The 21,519-nt window shown below is 39.4% G+C and overlaps 1 protein-coding gene across 1 annotated transcript; it reads right to left on the bottom strand.

Annotated features, from left to right (window-relative positions):
- Positions 1–16,982: 16,982 nt before the first annotated feature.
- Positions 16,983–21,495, bottom strand: LOC106350638. The gene is made up of 6 exons (XM_048764101.1): positions 19,784–21,495; positions 19,124–19,675; positions 18,329–19,036; positions 18,057–18,262; positions 17,869–17,953; positions 16,983–17,761 (listed from the first exon to the last, which is right to left on the bottom strand). Exons 1-6 carry the CDS (start codon positions 20,216–20,218, stop codon positions 17,087–17,089), a joined length of 2,661 nt encoding a protein of 886 aa, XP_048620058.1. The 5' UTR covers positions 20,219–21,495; the 3' UTR covers positions 16,983–17,086.
- Between the last annotated feature and the right edge of the window lie 24 nt (positions 21,496–21,519).

Raw genomic sequence — 21,519 nt, forward strand, 5'->3', positions numbered from 1 at the left:
ATTAGATGAGGGACCATTTTGGAATTATGATGAGGTTTATAATGCTCCGATTTTGGGGTCAATGTTTTAATATCAAAATATTGAAGGATCAGACTTGCAAAAAGGCCATTGTTGCTCTGATCAAGCTTCTCTTCGATCTGCGAACTGGATTCCGACGATTCAGGGCTGGATCATTGGGGGGGACAAGCGGTGCGACCGCCTTGGACCCAAACCCGTGTCCCCACCCCTGTCGTATAATACTGATTAAGGAGTCCAATTTTTTTATAAATCTATATTTTTATATTAAAAAAATTATAAATATAATAAATAAAATTGAAAAAGACCCAAAATTATTTGATATGTATATAGTTTTATTTTCATTATAAAATATTATTGATTAAATTTTAAAAATATTTTAAACATATAGTATATAAATTTTAGAGGGTAAAAAACATTTTTTTGCCCTATGGCCTAACAGTGTTGAACCGGCCCTGCGACAATTCCCACGGCAACAAAGGAGTTGTGGTTCAATGGAGGCGTAATGGTTTGACGACGATGAGTGAATCCTTTCTTTGATTTGACGGTGCATATGGAGGACTCGCGGCTGAGCACGGCGGAGGAGGAATAGACGCGGTGGCTAGGAGAACAGACGAAGATGGTGTTAAGCTTGACGGTGGATTGGATCACGGTTCAGACCAGAGAGAGAGAGAGCTCGATGGATCGTGAAGTATCAGAACGGGGAGAGTGCTGCGGCATGAGGTCCCTGATGTATCTTGAGCGCGCCCTGTTGTGGTCACGTGTTGCAGGAAGACGTACCCGCTCTGAACTTGGAGATTACAAACTCAAAGCATCCTCGACCTCAAAACGGTGAAGTGCTGGAGCGGGCAACACAAATCGGGTTGGTGAAGCCGCCGTACCATGAGCGTGAGCTGGAGCGGTGATTGCAGCGAGGAACAGCAGCCGCGATGGAGATGGCCACGCAAGATCGATAGATCGATTGGTTCACCGGATCGATCAATTCTTGGTTCCAAACGCACAAAACGCGATCGCAGCGTTTGGCATTTCCGACCAGAAAATAAGCGTTTAGAAATTAAAAAATAACATTTGGCATTTGTTTAGCGTACTATATATATTTCTAAGGCTAAAAACCAAGATTTATCTCGTTTTCTTTCTTTAATTTTTTAAAAAACTTGAATGTTTTGATTATCTAAAGAAGTATTTCATTTTATATTTTTGTTTTTCTTACTCATGATTCATGAGTCATGAACATGATTAGTTTTAAATCTCATATGAGTTTAAGGTTTCTCATGCAGATTATTGAGTAGTCATTTTGTGATTCATGGGTTGGATAAATTAGGATTATTAGGTGGATATTTAGGAAGTTTCTTATTTGATTAATATAGTTCTATGCTTTTTCGGTTTCCTTAATGCTAGATTAGACTTGATAAAGTTGATGTAGAGCTTAAGTAATTATATGATCGGAATGTGTTCGATGAAATAGTTGAATCAACCTAATATTGTCTTTTACGTGTCTAGCCAATGGGAACTGATGTAAAAGATTTTAAATGGTTAATAAACTTGTGATTTATGCATGTTTGAATGAATTAGGCCAACGGGAGTTAATGTTTAATGCATGAAGACTAATCTACTTGAATGGAATCTAGACTTATAGACTTGTTGATTGTTTTGTTTGAACATCCTATATTGAATTTTGATCACTTTATATATCAATTATCTTTATCCATAGATCCACCTAGAATTTGATTGAAAGTTTAGTTATTGCAATTATTTCTTGACTAAATTTGAGATCACCTTGTATATATTTTTAGTATTTTAGCTTGTTATCAATCATTCATCTTCTTATTTTTTTAGATTAGAAAATTTTGTGTATTCTTAGTGTTATAAATCATTAGTTTCACGTGGATTCTATCTTAAAGTGTTTCATCGATATATCATTTGATTGTGGTAGTTTGCATATATTAGGTTAACTGACATGTGGTAAAAGTAAAACACAATAATCAAATATCCGAAGTCCCATGCCTAGCTGCCCATATAAATACATTGTAACTACTCCAGATCACTATACGAGCCGATGCAACAACAGAATAATGTCGTTTGTTTTGTGTTTCTAACCAAGTGATAATGACTACATGCCGGATTTCAAACGGTTATGATTATATATACTCCCTTATGTTATTAGGGATCATATTTCTCGATTTAAGGATTTCTACTTTGAGTTTATGTTCGCTATTGTTTACGTTATATATATATAATTTATTTTTCTTAAAAATACCGAAATCAGTTTTGTGTTCGAACTTCAAATAGTGTTTGTGGACTAAGAAAAAGAGTTTCTTTTTTGTTTTTTTTTTATTAAAGAAAGAGTTGCTTCTGCGTATGATTGATCTGATAATAGACATTTCACTAATATTTCGCTGTTTGTTTCACCATCTGTCATCTCCGTCCAGATGATCTATTTATATTGTCAATCCAAATGATCAATCTAAATATTGTGGGACTCTATGTTTGTCAATGCAGATGGTTTATCTAGATGAATCATCTAAATAACTTATGTTTGTTTCTTTACTTTTATTTTCACTAGGGACATTGCCTCCGCGCAAGCGCGAGATTGTGGACAGAGTTCTTGTTTTATCTCAATATTTGTTAGGGTTATTGTAATTGTGAATTTTGCGTTTAGGGTTGAACATTGTTTTTCAAGTTTTTTATTGTTATAGGGTTAGAGTTATGATGATGAACTGTGTACACTACAAGAAAACAGCGACATACTGAGGGAAAAAATCGTCGGTATGTCGTCGGAATAACGTTATTTCGACGATATACCGATGAAACAAGTCCTCGGAAATAACTCCTCGGAAATTCATTTTTCCTCGGAAATCCCTCGGAATTTTCCGACGGAATTCCGAGGAAACAAATTTCCGAGAAAATTCCGAGGACCACCAGTTCGTCGGAAAGCTCCTCGGAATATACCGAGAGAGAACTTCCCCGGGATATTTCGATGGACTTTCCGATGGTCCAATCCTCGGAAGTTCCGACGAAATGTTCCTCGGAATTTTCATCGGAAAATTCCGAGGAACGGGTCCCTGGAACGGGTCCCTCGGAAAATTCCGAGGAACGGGGTCCCTCAGAATATTCCGAGGAACATGTCCCTCGGTATATTCCGAGGAACATGTCCCTCGGTATATTCCGAGGGTTCATTTCCTCGGAATTTAAAAAAAATTAATTTAAAAAAAAAAAAAAATTTAAAATATAAAATTAAAATTAAAATTGAAATCAAATTAGTTAATATTCAAATCAAATTGGAAGAAAAAAAAACTACGGGTCTGGCACGTCCGGGAACACCTCGTTCGGGTACATCCTCTGCATCATCTCCATCATTTGCTGGTTCAGCCTCCTCTGTGCCTCATAGCCCACCTATTGAGCCGCCATCTGGGTCTCCAACAAAGATATGCGATCATCCTTGTCCTTCAACTGAGCCGTAAGTACTTCTGGATCAACAAAGGGCGGTGGTGCAGAAGAAGGAGGAACCGACCGGGTGCGACGACCCAAACCGACCAAACCTCCCTTCTTCTTTGGAACCGACTGAAATAGAAAATAGCCAAATTTACAAATTTAAATCAAGAAATAAATGAATTGAACTTAAAAAAAAAAACTTACGGATTCAACGATTTCGTTGATTCGAAACCGGGACAAGTTGGTCGAAGCCGTCGAAGCGTCATCCTCGGTTTGAAGCTGAGACACTTCGTCTTGCACCTGAGTTTGGACCAGGCTGACCACTTCCCTCACAAGACCGTCATCAATCTGGCCGGTCTTCTTGTTGGTATACGCCCTCTTCATTAGGGCGAGATCATCAACCGGCTCGCCATCATTTTCTTCCGCCTTGAAAAAACCATAAATTAAAGAAACATTAGAAATTAGAAGAAATGGACAAAAAATAAAATTTCAAAACTTAAATAATTGAAGAAAAAACGACTGAACTTACCATGCGATCTCCGAGAGAGGCAATAGATTGACCACCCAAGTTATGCTTGAAGACGCCCTTCCCTTTACGGTCGCTCCTGCGGTTGGTGGAGTTGGTGGAAGAAGTTTCTTTCGTCTCTTCCTTATCCCAATGCGCACACAACTCCGTCCAGACAGTGTTGTTTATCGACTTTGGGACCTTTTAATAATAAAAAAAAAAAGAAAATAGTTTAATAAATTAAAAAATAGTTTAATAAATTAAAAAATTATTTAATAAATTAAATCGAACCTTATTGATTTCCCACTTCTTCTTCCACTTGTGGATGTGCTTCCCATAGTTTTCCATACCTTTATGGACGAAGTGGTGATAGATAAAGAGCGTCTCATCGGAATTCCAGTTGAATTCTTGCTGGAAAAAAACACAATTAGTAGAAAAATTATATTAAAGATTAAAAATATAAGTAAAAAATTAGAATACTTACCGCAAACTGACGAAACCACAGATGCTGCTTGTCGGTAGGGAAGTCAGTGAAAGTCGAATGTCCCTCGTCGAGGGCCGAGTACATCATACGGTTGATCCATGCGATGATCCCGTTCCTGGATCGGTTGAACCTAATAAAAAGAACAAACGCTTAATAATGAATCAAATTTTAATGAAAAAAAAATATGTTTAATTACCATGTTTGACCCCGTCCATGTGGATACGGAGTGAGATAGGGAAGATGGTCACGACCGGGCTGTCGAACCAACTCTGCAACACTCATCACGCCCGGAGGACCCGGAGGAGCAGGAGTGGGTGCAGCAGCGGGAGCGAGAGGAGCAGGAGCGGGTGCAGCAGAGGGAGATATATGGTAGGAGCTGTGGGGCGAAGGGGAATCCTGAAAATGGCTGGAATCCCGAGACTGACTCCCCGTACCACCACGACCACGACGCTGTCGAGGCCGGGTCTGATCATCATGCGACCTGTAAATTAAAAAAAAAAATATTTAATAAATATAGAAATATATAAATTATTTAAAAAAAAAAATCCCAAATAATAGTTTTTAATCACAAAAAAAGTTTTATAGATATTAAAAATGTTTAATAAATATATAAAAATAGTTTTAATAAACAAAAAATAGTTTTAATAAATAAAAAATAGTTTAATAATTACAAAAAATAGTTTTAATAATATTAAAAATGTTTAATAAATATAGAAATTTATATAATATAAATATAAAAAATTTATTTTTTTTAAATCCCAAATAATAGTTTTTAATCACAAAAAAGTTTTATAGACATTAAAAATGTTTAATAAATATATAAAAATAGTTCTAACAAACAAAAAAATAGTTTTAATAAATAAAAATAGTTTAATCATTACAAAAAAATAGTTTTAATAATATTAAAAATGTTTAATAAATATAGAAATTTATATTAAATATATATATATATATATATATTTTTTTCTTTAAATCCCAAATAATAGTTTTTAATCACAAAAAAGTTTTATAGATATTAAAAATGTTTTGTAAAATCCAAAAAATCGAATTTATATACAAAAAACGTTTTGTAAAATCCAAAAAATCGAATTTATATACAAAAATCGTTTTGTAAAATACAAAAATCGAATTTATACGCAAAAATACAATTTATACGCAAAAATCGAATTTATATACAAAAATCGATTTTATAAATACAAAAAAATAAAAAAATTATAAAAAAATTCTAAATCAATTCAACAAAACAAATTATTCAACCAAATCACAATTCTAAACCTATTATACACCCAAATCACAATCCTAACCAATCACCTTAACAAAAATCTATCAAATCTACACAAAAACCTAACAAATAGAACCTAAGAGAGTGGGATAGGGTTCTTACATGATTTGTGTAAGAGAATGGGGAGATCGCCGGAGATATCGTCGGAGAGAAGGGGGAAATCGCCGGAGAGGAGGGAGAGGAAGCGCAGGGGAAAAAGAGAGAAATGGGGAAGAAGAAGTGGCTCGTGGTTATAAAACCTAGGGACCGACGGATAGTATCCGTCGGAATTCCGTCGAAATTCCAATTTCAATTTTGGCGAAATATTTGCCCGGTTAAATGAAAATATTCCGAGAAAATTCCGACAGATACTTAAATATCCCTCGGAATATTCCGAGGAAATACCGAGGAACTAGTGTTTGGGGTTTCAAAACATCAATTTTTTTTTGCCGTATTTCATTTCTTATACAATTGTAATGCATACCATTGAGGATTCTTTGTATAGATGATCATAAACCATGAAATAACAAATTTCAAAACGAATTGAAAGTATTCCCTTTACCGTTCATTAAAGTGTATAAGTGTTTCTCTTATGTTGTGGGGATTTCGTTCATACAATCGGAAAAGTGTTTATTATAGGGTAAGGAACAAATTTTTGACTTCATAATCAGTCTAAGACACTTAATAAGGGTAATATAAGTGTTATTCTAACCGCAAAACGTTGTTTTCGGTTTAAAAACCCTATTTCCTCAAAATTTTCTCGGAATATTCCGAGGGAATTCCGAGGAAACCCTTATCTTCCTCGGAATTCCGTCGGAATATCTATTAAAAAAAAAGTCGATGCTAGTCTGTTTCCGAGTCATCATCACCAGATGAATCTGAATCTGGATCTTGGTGAAACTCTCCAATCACTGGTTCATCCTCTACGTGAACGACGGCTTCCTCTCCGAAGTCGGTTAAATCGACTACAAGGCCAACTCCAGCTAAACCTTCTGCTGCACTTAAGTTGCCGGATGTGCTTGGTTGTAGTGGGTCTTCCAGCTCAGAACTTCCCTGAACTCGGCCTCTCAGGTTGAGTCTTTTAACAGTAACCCATGGATCATCTCTGTTCCTTACCCGGGGGTACTTGATATAACAAACCGGTAACATTTAAAAAATTATTAGTAAAATTATAAATTAATACACATGATGATGAATCATTCTAAATAATTAACATTTAATTATCTGATCGGCCTGAGAAGCAAGAATGAAAGAATCATAATATTGCAGCTTTCGCCTCGAATTTACTGATGTAACACCAAATGCATCTGTTCTCACACCTCGATCTAGAGTGTTGTTGTGCCAATCACAATAGAAAACAGTACAGCGCAATCCAACCATGCCCAAATACTTGATTTCCAAAATCTCACGTATGTGTCCGTAGTATACATCATCTCCTGATGCAGAACAAACGCCAGCATCATAAGTCGTACTCGAACGTCTCCTCTCCTGAGTTGTGAATGCATATCCTCGAGTACAAAATCTCGGATATGACTTCACAACAAATTTTGGTCCAACGACCATCTCGCGTATCCAATCGTCAAATGTTTCACCTCTGGCCAAACCAGCAGACATCTATATTAATAACACATATATATGTTATATCAATAAATGTGAATTAGTATAAATATGTGATAAATGATATTTTAATTTGTTTAAAGCAGTCACATAAGTAAACATCCATCTAGAAAATTCTCTCTTCTTCATTTCTTCTAGCTCGCCCTCTGTGGCGTATCTATATTCGAACCGCTTTTCTGCCATGAAAATCTTGTACATATGATGACAATAATGTAATTAATTAAGATTTAAATTTCAACTTGTTAAAATAAAAATTTGTAAGCTAATTTATTTACCTCTCATTTTGAAGAACATCTTCTCAGTTGGTGAGGAAATATGTTTGCAAATTACTGCGCTCCTGCTCAGTAAGTCGACGGTCCTTTGGTTTTCCGCTAAGTCGTCCAACGTCTGTGAAAATGTCTGGAACCGTAACATGATATGTTGCCCGTTAGCCTATATCATCATGCCGAGCAGTTCTTCTGTTTTTGGTCTGGACTTCTGCTGGAAAGTAGTACTCGGCAAAGTTTGAAGTTTCTTCATTGATCATCTGTGCGACTATAGAACCTTCCACCCTACTTAAATTTTGCACCATCTTCTTCAAATGGAACATATACCGCTCATATAGATACATCCATCTATACTGCACAGGACCACCAAGTTCCAATTCTCTTGTCAGGTGAATAACAAGATGCTCCATAACATCAAAAAATGAGGGAGGAAATATCTTCTCAAGGTTGCACTGAATCACGGCTATGTTAGTCTTCAAATTTTCAATACCTTCAAGAGTCACTGATCTCGTGCATAAATCGCGGAAGAAACCACTTATCCCTGCAATTGCTTCATGAACATTTCGTGGTAATAGTTCCTTGAAGGCAAACGAAAGGAGGCGCTGCATCATTACATGGCAATCGTGGCTTTTCAAGCCAGTAAACTTTCCTTCCTTTCTGTCGATACAGTTACGCAAATTAGATGCGTAACCGTCTGGAAATTCCACATCGTTTGATATCCAATCAAAGAACGCATCTTTTCCCTCTGCATCAAGTCGGTATATGGGAAAATGAGCCCTACCATTCTCATCAACATGAAGTTTTGAACGAGCACATATATCGACTAAATCCAGTCTTGACTTCAAATTATCCTTTGTTTTACCTTGAACATTAAGGATCGTGTTCATGAGATTGTCAAAAAAGTTCTTCTCAATATGCATGACATCTAAATTATGCCTTAGCAGATGATCCTCCCAGTATGGCAGATCCCAGAAAATACTTTTTTTGTGCCAGTTATGTAGGTCTCCAACAGCATCTACCAGAAAACGCTCATGTCCACCGACGTCTGGCGTCCTTTCTGCACAAAAATCTCTTAGTTGTGTCTTCAAATATTTCCCACAAATTTCCGTAGGTGCACTGTCAAACACCCTCTTGTTCTTTGTAAACAAATTCCTACTCCTACGATATGGATGATCAGGTGGTAGAAATCTCCTGTGACAGTCAAACCAACAAGTTTTCCTTCCGTGTTTTAGTTGGAAAGCATCAGTGTTATCTTGACAATATGGACATGATAGCCTTCCATGCGTTGTCCATCCAGATAACACACCATATTCTGGAAAATCACTTATTGTCCACATTAGTACTGCCCGCATTTGAAAGTTTTCTTTACACGAAACGTCGTATGTTTCAGCACCTTGAGCCCATAGTTGTTGCAACTCATATATTAGTGGCTGAAGAAACACATCAAGTGATCTCTTAGGATGCTCTGGTCCGGGAACGAGAATCGAGAGAAACAAAAACTCTCGTCGCAAGCACAAGTTTGGGGGTAGGTTGTATGGTGTAAGAATGACGGGCCATAGAGAATATTGTCTTCCACTCTTGCCAAACGGGCTGAAACCATCAGTACATAATCCAAGGTAGACATTTCTTCTCTCATACGCAAAGTCGGGATACTTTGATTGGAAATGCTTCCACGCTTTTGCATCTGAAGGATGTCTGATCTCACCATCTGTTGAGTGCTCTGCATGCCATCTCATTGGTTGCGCTGTGCGTTCAGACAGATACAACCTCTGCAACCTTTCCGTCAAAGGCAAATACCACATCCTTTTATATGGCACTGGAACTCTTCCACTCGTATCTTTATAACGAGGCTTTCCACAAAATTTGCATGTAACCCGCTGTTCATCCGCCCTCCAATAAATCATGCAGTTGTCGCTGCATACATCTATTACCTGATACGATAAACCAAGACCAGCTACGAGTTTCTGAACTTCGTAGTATGAACCAGGAGCTACATTATCCTCGGGTAGAATACCTTTTACAAAATCAGCAATCACATCCACACAGTCTTCAGCCAAATTATAATCTGTTTTAATGCCCATCAATCTTGTAGCAGATGATAAAGCTGAATGACCATCTCTGCAACCTTCGTACAATGGTTGCTTTCCAGCATCCAACATATCATAAAATCTCCTAGCTTGTGCATTGGGTAAATCTTCCCCTCTAAAATGATCATTTACCATCTGCTCAGTACCTACATCATAATCTACATCCGTTCTAATTGGTTCTTCTAATCTAACCGCTGGCTGAGGTTCGCTAGTACTACCATGTTCATAATCAGTTTCCCCATGATGATACCAAATTTTGTAACTTCGTGTAAACCCACTCAAATATAGATGAGTCCAAACATCCCACTCTTTAATAACCTTTCTATTTTTACAATTAAAGCAAGGACATCTTAACATACCTCTTTTTGCTTCCGGTTGTCGGTGAACTAACCCCATGAATTCGGTTATACCTCGTTGGTATTCTTCCGTAAGCAATCTCGTGTTCGGATCCAAATGAGGTCGATCGATCCAAGAACGAAAATAATTTGAAGAAGACATGTTTTTTATGAATCAAATTCGTGTGTAAAGAGAGTAAGAGGGATGATGAAGATATGGAGTGAATGAAGAGGAAGAGGAAGAGGGGTGCTTGTATTTATAGTTGAAATCCTACCGACAGCCCGAGGAAATTCCGACGGAATTCCGACGCCAACGGCTAGTTCGTCGGAATTTCCTCGGAATTTTTAAAATCTCCCAACGGCTCTCTAACGGCTATAATATATCCTCGGAATTCATCGGTTTTTTCCGAGGAATACATTTTTCCTCGGTATTCCATAAGAATATTCCGACGGATTAATATTTCCTCGGAATTCCGTCGGTATATTCCGAGAAAATTCCGAGGAAACCAAATTTTGTGTTTCCTCGGAATTTCCTCGGAAATTCCTCGGGATATTCCGAGGATTTTATTTTCCGTCGGAATGTTCGTCAGAATACCGTTGTTTTCTTGTAGTGGTATGCATTGTTCTCCACTCATGAATGATTAAACTGTGTTAGTAATGTGATTGATATAGTTCGTGGTGTTGCTTACTGTGTCACTGAGACTTATTATTTATTTTTCTTTTTAACTTGTTACTTGTACTGTTGAGATTACATAAATTATATTAAGGTTGTTGAGAGTACCTTTTGTTTATGGATATTTTTTCTTCAGTTTAGTTGTGTAAGTTGTATGTATTAAGTACTAATTTTTTTTATTTTTTTATGTTGGTTATATGTTTTTATTTTATTTTTAAACTTGTTGCTTTTACCGGACCTTTAAAACAAATACATGAAGACTTGTAGAGTGACAATTAGTATTTGAAACTTAAAACGAATATATGTATTTCTCACAGGAAGACAATATCATTGCCCTGTTGACATTGAGCATGTAAGCTATTTTCATAAGACAAAAGGAGTGAGCAGGTGGAGATGTTGTTACCGCCTTTGTATCTGTTGGGATTGTCTCTTGTATCTACAGGTGTGGCTGTGTTTGTTTCTCTTTTATTTGATGGGTAATATGTAAACAAAAATCATTGTTAGTTGTATTTATCAGTGTTTGTAACTTACTCTATTTTTTTGTTTAGGTAATTTCACTGATCTTGGTTGTCGTCTTCGTAAGCATCGGCGAAAGTAAGTTTGTAAATTGTTAAACAGTTGGCCCTGTAGTTTGTATTTGCTTAGCTGGCTCAATGTATGTGTCGTTGATTTTTAGTTGAGTTGATTGGTTTGGTATTTTTTTCGAAGTTTATTTGTAAGATTAGACAAAAGGGAGGTGGTCATTAATGATTCGTCTTTTTTGGGATTCTAGTTTTTGGTGTTTTGATTGTTTGGATTATTGTGGTTTCTTTTAAGCTGTAAAATTAGATTGATAAGTAAGAGAGATAAATAGACGACCAAAAATCTTGGGTAGGAAATATTTTTGATTATTGATGTTAGCACAATATAAACAGTAATATAAAGGGAATTATGTGTTGATTGTTTCTTACGGATCAATGAGGAGACGAATAACGACTCGAGTTGTTTCTTTGGTGAGGTTAGAGCCACATAACGGATTTTCCCAACCACATCTACGAGTTTAAATATCAGTTATGATATCGAAACATAATATAAACTCATATGCAATATGATAATATACTTGAGAGTTCTAGGTTTGTGTTCGCAATCACTTGGAGATTTCGAACAGTCTAATCTTGACTGGAGATTGATCTCAGAAGCACCCGTGTTGACTTCATCAATAATGGTTAGTGAGATGAAATGAATGAGGAATGGATGATCAGTTATCTTGTACAAGCTTGAGCACATAGCAACCTTAAAACGATCGACTTTCACAATGGAATCCGCTTTCAAAGATGGCATGTAATGATTAGCACGTCCGACGGGAGTAAACCCATGAATCAACGAATCTACAAATAATATTATTCAACAAAGAATCATGAAATCAATTAAAACAATTATGTTAAATAAGTGTGATAGATCGAAGATTAAATTACTTTTTCATCAAGGAAGAGAACCGTGATTCCTACAAACTCCCTGTCTTTATTGAAGTTCAGGGAATCCCAGAAGCAGAGGAAGCCAGAGGCTATGTGACGGACGCCGGGACGCCGATTTGACGAACTGGAGAGGCAGAGAGAAACATTTTCTAGAAGATGGTTAAAGCTAAGAGGAATCAATGAGTTTTGTGGAGATGCAGATTGAGTTCATCAAAGATGAGAATCATATATATAGGGTTTACAGAGGGGCTACAAATCAGGAACATTTATGATCAAGCGATTTAAGATGAGGACATGAAGAGTTCACCGGTGAAAAAATAGATTACGAACAGACACACATCGCAACTCTGTAACTCAGACTTGTTTGAGACAATGATGAAAAGAACCCAAACTCATGTGAAACGACAACAGTTTACAATATGGAAAAAAACTATAATTGTTGCAAACTTGAGCTTTTTTTCATATAACGTGATGAGTCCCATTTAAAAATGAAACCCATAACACACTTGTAGGCCCTACCCTCAGAGGAAGCCGAAGAAGTAATGGCTTCCGACCTTCATAAATATATATTAGGTTCGACCATCAATGTACAAAGTATCATTTAGCTTAGTGTTATAAATGTTGGTGTTTATATCTCAATAAGCCGGGTTCGAGCCATAAACTTGACACCTTTTCACACTTTTTAAAGTAGGGCCCACAAACGCTGACATGACACGCGGAGGAGTGAGCAAAAACTCAACTATTTTAATAGAGATTTAGATGAGTTTAGTAAACAAATTACTAAAATACCCTTGTTTTAATTTAAACAAAATATCATTGTTTTGATTTAATCATATTTTATTTTGTTTCACTATTAATTTTTTATTAATTATCTAAAAATAAATATTTTGGCGGAAAATATAATTTTGCGGTTTTAGCGGAAAATACACATTCAAGATTTAATTCAAAAAATTGATTTTTCGATTTTAACGAGAATAATATTTTGCGTTTTTGACGGGAAAGCGCGTTTTTGGCGGAAAAACACATTTTTGGGTTTTTGGCGGAAAAACGCATTTTTACATTTTTGGCGGAAAAACTAATTTGACAATTCTATACCAATTCACAATGGGTGAATTATAGGTCTTAGATTTCCAAACATATAGGAAGATACAATTCCGACAAATTATTCAAATATTGATAGTTTTGTTAAAACACAAACGATGCTAGTTATTATCTTTGAACTGAAATTACAAAAGTCAACAAAAATATTGAAAATCTCTTGAAACAAAGAAATACAAGTCTAAAAGAGCGAAACACAAACCTAAAACAAAGAAAGCCACTCACTATCAAAAGATTACAAGAAATTTATGTAATCTTTTACCAATTGCCATTTTATGTGTATTAGTGAGGTCGATAGACAAAATAGGAAGAGGAGCTGAGAAAGCTAACAGGAAAGTGCATGAAAGAATCATATAGATTCACAAAACTCGGTAGGCAAAATCCACCTATTTTCATACAACAGTACTAATATCCACTATTTTCTGAGTGTTGTGGTTACTTAGGGCAACATTATCGGTAAAGTTTCTTAATTTTTTTTTTTTTTCCGATTAAAAAAAATAGAAACGAACCAATCGAAGGATGCCATGTGTCAGTGGGACCCGCGAACAGTACAAGGACCAAGCTAAAATGCCTTTTATTTAACGACTTCTGGTGTTTTTGTGGTTCCCTTCCTTTAAGGACCAAATTTTGCGCCGATAATGTTGTCCTTATATAATACAGACAAGGATCACCAAAGAGGAGAAAGGGACCCGGTTCCAGGAACAAAGGTTTGGAAAGTCATTTTACCGAGGGATCTTTCTACAAAATACATTACTGGACTGTCTCTGTCAGAGGAGTTGGTTACCATATGAGACACATTGTGTCTTTGGATTACATAGAGGGACACATCTTGCTTTGTAGACACAATATCTTAGTCGAAGAAGAATAATGGACATTGTTGCCCCTGATTAAGAGAGACCGAACTTTCTGTCTGGTTATGGAACCGGTTTGCAAGCTGTAAGACCGGGGTGCTAGCTGTCTGTCTTATCCATTACCAAAAGTGGGGAAGAAATTCTCACCGTAGGATAAAAGAAAAAGCAAGTTTGATCCTACGGTTAGATTTGAAAGTAGGTTTTGCCAAGGACGTGGATAAAATGCTGGTGTGTTTGTCGTTGGGGAGCAAGAAAGAGCGACGTTCTTCTGGGGATTTGCAATAGAGAGGAACGTAGGTTAATATTTTTTTTTGTCTATGATTGTTGGTGAATGTTTTGTAAAATCGGATCTTGTATTCAATCGAATGTGTTCTTGGGCGTGGTGCAGGTGCTATGGAGGACCAGTGCATGGTGATGTGTGGCGACTGGGTTTGTGGGGATGGATACAAGTGGGAATTTGTGGTCGACAAAAGGCAGATGGCACGGCTTGTACCGATTTCCGAGTCTATTTCACTGAAAGAACTTCAAGAGAGTGTTTTGCGGGAGTTTGGTAAGGAGGAGAAGCTTTGGGAACCTGTTCTTAGTTACTGGACGCCAACAAGCTTCGAGTTAGCGACGGGGATTCGAACGCCTCCTGTGCAGCTTACAAGTGATGGAGCTATCAAGTACTTTGTTCAGCACATGAAGGTGAAGGGGGCTATGAATCTGTTTGTTAGGTTCGAGAGGAACGTGACGTTTTCTGAGAAGGACAATGTTGACGACTCGGGGATGGGTTTTGTAACTCCGGTTGCATTTGGACCAAAGAGTTCTTCAAAGTTAGGCTCTGGGACTTCGAACGGAGGATATGTATCGACGGGTGCTTCTAAATCTAACATTATTGACTTGCAAGATGTGGAGTTTCTGAGTGAAGTGGAGAGAGTTGAGGAGGTAATTAAAGGCGGTAGCGAGGGTGGAAAAGGAGAAGCTTTAAGCCAGAGTAGTGTTGGGGAGGAAGAAACTGTGGTGGAAGAAGTGGACGAGCTAGACGTGAGACCTCGAGGTTATGACGAAGATTTCTGGAGCCCACTACTGAAAACTGACTACAAAGGTTCGAATGCTGTTAATGTCATCTACAATGAGGAGGAGATTGTTGCTGGTTTGACAAAGAGTAGTGGTCCACGGCGTTACACTTGCACCACCAATGACGCGTTTGACCATGTTGTTGAAGTCGGCGGTAGTAGCAGTGGTGTAAACTTGCCAAAAGATGAGGACTTTGGCAAACAGAACCCATGGCTGCATGGCGTGGATGAGGGTGTTGGTGTGGACAGGCAGAGGAGGTCGTCCACAAGGAAGCTAGATCAAGTTGATGATGAAGAGTTTGATATCCCTCCTCTGTTTGATGATACTAGCTATGCCGCAGCAGAGATTCCGGACATGGATTTAGATGAGAGAGATGGGAGGATACATGTTGGGAAGGTTTTTGGCAACAAAGAAGATTGTCAGATATCGTTGGCGATATATGCAATCAAAAACCAATTCCATTTCAAACAAACGAGAACAAAGGTTGATTCTTTTGTTGTGGAATGTCCAGATGAACACTGTGACTGGAGAGTTACAGCTCATGAGATCAGGGGGTGTGGTTATTATGAGATAAGGAAAGCTCAACTTGATCATAGTTGTCCCATCGAGTCAAGGCAGGGGTATAAGAGCAAAGCTACTTCGCGGGTTATTGCGGCAGTTTACAAAGCTAAGTTTGGGGAACCTGGTAAAGGACCAGTGCCTGCGGAATTACAGAGGCTAGTGCTGGAGGATCTTCGAGTGACTGCATCGTACATGAAGTGCTATAGGGCGAAAGAGAAAGCTATCATGGACATTCGTGGATCAGAAGAAGACTCCTACTTGAAGCTGCCAGAGTATTTGCACATGTTAAAACTTGCAAATCCTGGCACGGTTGCTGATCTGGAGACTGAGGTGGATGAGGATGGAGATGAGCGATTTCTTTATCTGTTCCTTGCGTTCGGGGCGTCCATAGATGGGTTTAAAAAGCTGCGTCGTGTGCTGGTGATAGATGGTACACACTTAGGAGGGAAGTACAAGGGGGTGCTGTTGACTGCAAGTGGACAAGATGCAAACTTTCAGATCTTTCCTCTTGCTTATGCTATTGTGGACAGTGAAGATACGGAAGCGTGGACATGGTTTCTACAAAAGGTTGAGCGTATATTGGCTGATTCCCCAAGTCTTGCCATTATATCTGATCGTGCAACATCAATTTCTAATGCTGTGAAACGTGTCTATCCATCTGCTCAACATGGGGCGTGCATTGTCCACTTAGCAAGGAACGTTAACTCCCGCTACTCGAGCAAGAACTTGGCGAAGATGGTGACTGCTGCTGCAACTGCATACAGACAACGGGACTACAGGGAGCTGTACGCTAAGGTCAGAGCAACTAACAGTGCATGCGGACTTTATTTGGGGAATATCGGTGTGGCTCATTGGTCGCGGTCGAACTTTGCGGGTGAGCGCTATAATATCATGACTAGCAATATAGCTGTACATGCACTCGTATGTCTTAAGTATTAGATGTGGATAATGGATAATACTTGTGTTCGATATATATAGTGTACATGCACGGAGGTGTGAACGTAATTGCAAGCTGATTAGCTTAAGGTGTGATTAAGTAGTAGATGTGGACAATGGCTAGGACAATGCTCGATGTATAACGTGTACATGAATGGAGGTGTGGACGTAATGTGTGATTAAGTAGTAGATGTGGACAATGGCTAGGACTTGTGTTCGATGTATAACGTGTACATGAATGGAGGTGTGGACGTGAAATCGTTTGGTAATTGTACAAAGATGTAGGCTAAGGCAAAATGGAAAGGAGAGCAGTTGTAGGAAAGTCATAAACATAATATGGAGATAATATGTTACATAACGATTGTCTAGAAGCAAAACACCAAGAAACAGAAGAAGTTGCATAGACCAAGACACATAAGTTGCATAAACCATAAGTTTAGTTTCAGACAACACTAATAGAGACGTGACGAAATGGAATTTTGATCAAGGAAAAGTAGGAACGTGGTAAGAAGGTAGGACGATGGTTTTGTAGACATCCATGGCGTACTGTTTGCGTAGATCATCAACGGTCCCGTCAGTAATTCCTGACATGTGGGAAGAGGATCACTGTGAGAGTGTAGCTCCATAAACTTGATGCTGACTGGACCACAATCACCCGACCGCTCATTTATGTAGCTTCCGGTGATCCTTTCCCAATGAAAAGGCTTCAGTCCACGGAACTGAGTCTGCTGTGGTTTAGCAACCTTCTTGACGAGGTAGGGCAGTGAAGTGAGGATGGGGTCCATGAGCTTCTGAACTTTGTTATCTCCATACAACGTTGGGAGTGGGTCTAGGATCTCAACATATCCCATATCGAGATTTATAGCTAGTCCCACCCAGTGACGATCCTCCCAGATCATAGGAGTGTATATCGTAAACACATCTTCCATCCATTTCTTCCCTGGCTGAAGCACCAACTCAGTCAGACGGGTGTCCCATTTGAATCGGTCTTTCCTTGCCAATTTCTTGAACCCCTTGAAGACCTCCTGAATCCCGGATGCTAGATACGGTGTTGTGAAAGCAAGCTTCTCTCGATCAAGCAGCTCTCTGTGCCTTCCAGCAAGCATGTACATCAAAATTTCCATATGCTGGACCATAACGTCACATGTTATTCAACAGAATATGAGAAAGGGCCAAAGTAATCATAAAGAGAAACAGAAAAAGCAAAGGAGCTTAAAAGGGGACTCGAACTTACAAATGTGGTGACCCATTTCTGCGGCTGAGCTATTTCCAGTATGAATCTGTTGGAGAAGTCAAATTGGGACGGAGTAATGTGGAATCTGTGATAGTGTTAGAACATGAATTAAGAGTTGTTGAAAGAATGAAAATGTTAAAAAAATCAAAAATGTTGCATGCGATGAAGGTTTGGATCAAGGTACGTACGCTTGCGTATTTGCTGTGAGAGTCGCGTGGAAGAGGTCCCACTGTTGCTGCGGAAGCGGAGCGATGAGGGCTAGTGCTGGAATTGAAGGGCATTTGAAGAGTTCTTCTGCAAGCTTGCATTCTTCATCTGATGGCTGATGTCTTGGGGTTGGCTTTACAGGGCTGGAGTCGCTAAGTTCAACAACTTCCTCGTCAGATAGGTTTTCCTGCACTCAAGAAATGAAGGCAGTTAAGGGAGTGGTGGGAAGAAAAGTAAGGAAAAAAAACAGTACCTGACTCTTTTCCACGTTTAAGGTTGGGAGGGAGGTTCGTTTTGATGTAGCGGTAGCAACGAATGCATTGACAGATGAGGCATGTTCAGCAAATCCGCTACTCTTAGTTGGAGACGTATCGGGTGTGATGGGGTTTAGTGGGGGTTTAGGAGTAGCTCGGTGGGTTGATGTGTCGTATCTAGGATTATTCAGTGACGGGGGGTCAGGACTGATGGGCTCGAAGATTTCAAAACCTTGTAATCGAAGTTGGTGGTAATGAGGGCTGGTAAGATGGTCACTAGTATCGTAGATGGGTGTAGTGTGTTCGGCTTGGTTATGGACGGGGGTGGTGTGGACGGGGGTTGTGTGGATGGGGGAGGTGTGGATGGGAGAGGTGTGGACGGGAGAGGTGTGGACGGGGTAGGTGTGGACGGGGGAGTTGTGGACGGGGGAGGTGTGGACGGAGGAGGTGTGGACGGGGGAGTTGTGGACGGGGGATTTGTGGACGGGGGAGTTGTGGATTATATGGTTTGGTTCAATGGGGGTGTGTTCGGGTAAGGTGTAAAAGGTGGTGGTGTGTACGGGTGTGGTTTGTTCAGGTTCTGTAGGGAGATGTGTTGTGAGGAACGGAGTTGACTCGCCGGAAGGTTGGCCGTAGAGCTGAGCTGCATATTGGCTGACAACAGGGGAGGTGCATTCCGGATGATCTTCCTCCATAGGTGCCGGGGACTGCAACGACGTTGACAGACATACATAAAAAGTCAATAAATTGCAACAGAAACGCGAGAAGATTTTAGGGAAAAGGAAAAATGGTACCGTCTCGTTAGGTACATCATCGGTTGAATGCTCTGTGGGGTCAGTCTGACATCCTCTGTGTGAGAGTTGGGGTTTGTGTGGAGAACCAATGAGAGAGTGGAAAGCAGAACGCTTGCTGTGGGTTCGAGACTTCTTGCGTTTGTTGAGTTGGCGCATCAATCTAAACTCTTTCCTGAGTTTGGAAACTTCGCTAGAAACTTTAGAAAGCATTTCCATCATCTGATCGTTTGAGTTGCTGGTTGAACCAGTTCTGAGAAAGTAGTTGCTGATCCTCCTCTGCTTTCGGCATGGTGGTGGTTTGTTTAGGGGCTTTCTAGGTCTCAAAGCATTTTTTGAAACTTGTCTCCTCGTTTCTGGTTCCTCCAAGGGAGGTTTATGGATGAGTATGGGCGTGGAAGTGTCTCCACCTGGCCAGAGATGCTTCTTGAATGGGTGGTGGTTCGCTATGAGGTTCTCCATGTACGTTAGGCGTTTATCAGCAACAACGTCGTGCCAAACTCCCCATCCTGGTTGCGGTTGGCTTTGTATTGGTATCAATGATGTAACAGCAAGCTGTAATGACCGCAAAAATGACAAGTTGTTAACATAGACTCGTAATGAAAACAATATAAATGCTCAAAATTAATTGAAGTAGTAAAACGAGGGAGATGAGGTGCTTACATTCTCAACAGCTTCCACGCGTAGTATGTCAAGGTAGCTAATCTTCGGGTAAACAGGAAGATGAGGTTCTTCGAGTTGGATGATTGATAGCGAGTCTAAGGGGGCTGGGATTATGGACTGCAGCTCCGGGACGGCTTGAAATGCAAGGAGTTGTAATGATAGGGGGAATCCCTTCAGCCTGAAAGTTTCCTGCTTCAAAAGATCAACAAGCTTTGCAATAGGGTCCTCGCATTTCAGAGGGATGAACTTGGGAGGTTTCATGCAGGTAATAGTCTTGAGGAAAGACTCTCTGCCCCAAGGGTGTAGGCAGAAAGCGTCGACGTCCTGGACCATCTTGACGTACTTCAGAGTAGGCCGTGGAGTTTGTTGATGAGCGATTAGAACCCCATCAACAATTATTATTAGAGCTAGGCGCAGCTTCTTTTTTCCTGGCATCGTTGTTTCAATCTCGAGCTTGTGGCGTAGATCAGCAATGGTGGTGAATCTCTTTTTACCGATCAGCTTGATCCAGTCAGGATCTTTGTGAGCTTTACTCTGGTCTTCCAGTTCAGTGTTGTAGTCTGCAGGAAAATCACCACAAGGCAGACCTGTGATTGTGCCGAACTCTTGGAGGCCGAAACGGATGGGATCGCTTCCAAAGACTGACCAGAGTGTGTGTTTATCCTCGACAATTAGCTGTCTTGTAAGAAAAGCGTGTATTATTTTACACGAGGCAGGACACTGACGTGCTGGGAGCTCAAATAACTTCACGAAACAAGAGTCTTTGATGTACTGGAGCTCTTTGGTGTTCCGGAGAGCATGCTGTATAAAAGCTAGAAGGTCTGGCTTGTAGTAGATGTTGATACGTCCGCTTGGGGCCCTGTCTGTGGCGAACAGCCTCGGAGGGAGAAGGTGGTCTGGCTTGTTGTTTCCTACAAGAACGTGTAAATGATAGGACCGTAAATGGAAACAACTCGACACACGACCAGAAAAAGAAAAAACTAAGAAACTCTAGACTTTCCTTTAATTATTGATCCCTAAAGAAGAAATTTGAAATTGTTATGTTAAAAGCAGGAAACTTTCACACGATTTCATACGATTTCATAGAGTTATACAGTTTTAAGAGAAGTGAAAATCGATAACTAACAGATCTACCAACAAGTACATGGGTGAAGAAATAAACCTTGCATGTCGGAATAATCAAGACAGCAGATCGAAAAAGCGAGGAAGATGATAGATGAGTAGGGAACTTAATCTACGCCGCTGAATATGACAAGACAGCAGATCGAGCCAGAAGATTGACGGGTTAGGAAGATTGTAAAGGGTGTGATACGAAATGAGACATACGATTGAGGGGTGAGGAAGATGATTGAGGGGTGAGGAAACTAGGGTTCTTAATCTCCGCCGCGTAAACTAGGGTTCTTAATCTCTGTCGCACAAAGTATGAGAGAGAGAGAGAGAGAGAGGGTGTGAACCGTAGGATAAAAGTGTGTCTTTAGATTTATGAACTAGGTATAGTTTGGTGTTGGTACACTTGGGTTTAAATTAAACTCGATTCGGTTTGGTTTTCAATGTGTCCGGTTTGGTTTTATTTGTTCTAGGGGCATCGATGTCTATGAAACTGGAAAAGTGTCCTAAGGAGTAAAAAAATCCTGTCAGAGACGTAAGTAGAATGAGGTGATGTGACATGAGAAGAGGAAATATAACAGGCATTGTGGGATTTGTTTCTATGCTTGTTGGCTTTGGGGATAAGCTTA

This window comes from Brassica napus, chromosome C7 (assembly GCF_020379485.1).
Source record: "Brassica napus cultivar Da-Ae chromosome C7, Da-Ae, whole genome shotgun sequence".
NCBI lineage: Eukaryota > Viridiplantae > Streptophyta > Magnoliopsida > Brassicales > Brassicaceae > Brassica > Brassica napus.

Bases quoted from the DNA above. Each gene is read 5' to 3' on its own strand.
- LOC106350638 (XM_048764101.1), bottom strand. From the start codon at position 20,218: ATGCCAGGAAAAAAGAAGCTGCGCCTAGCTCTAATAATAATTGTTGAT. The intron at 18,263-18,328 runs GTACTGTTTTTT...TCTTGAGTGCAG, and splicing joins TAAACGTGGAAAAGAGTCAG to GAAAACCTATCTGACGAGGA. The intron at 17,762-17,868 runs GTAAGTTCGAGT...GTTATGGTCCAG, and splicing joins AGAAATGGGTCACCACATTT to CATATGGAAATTTTGATGTA.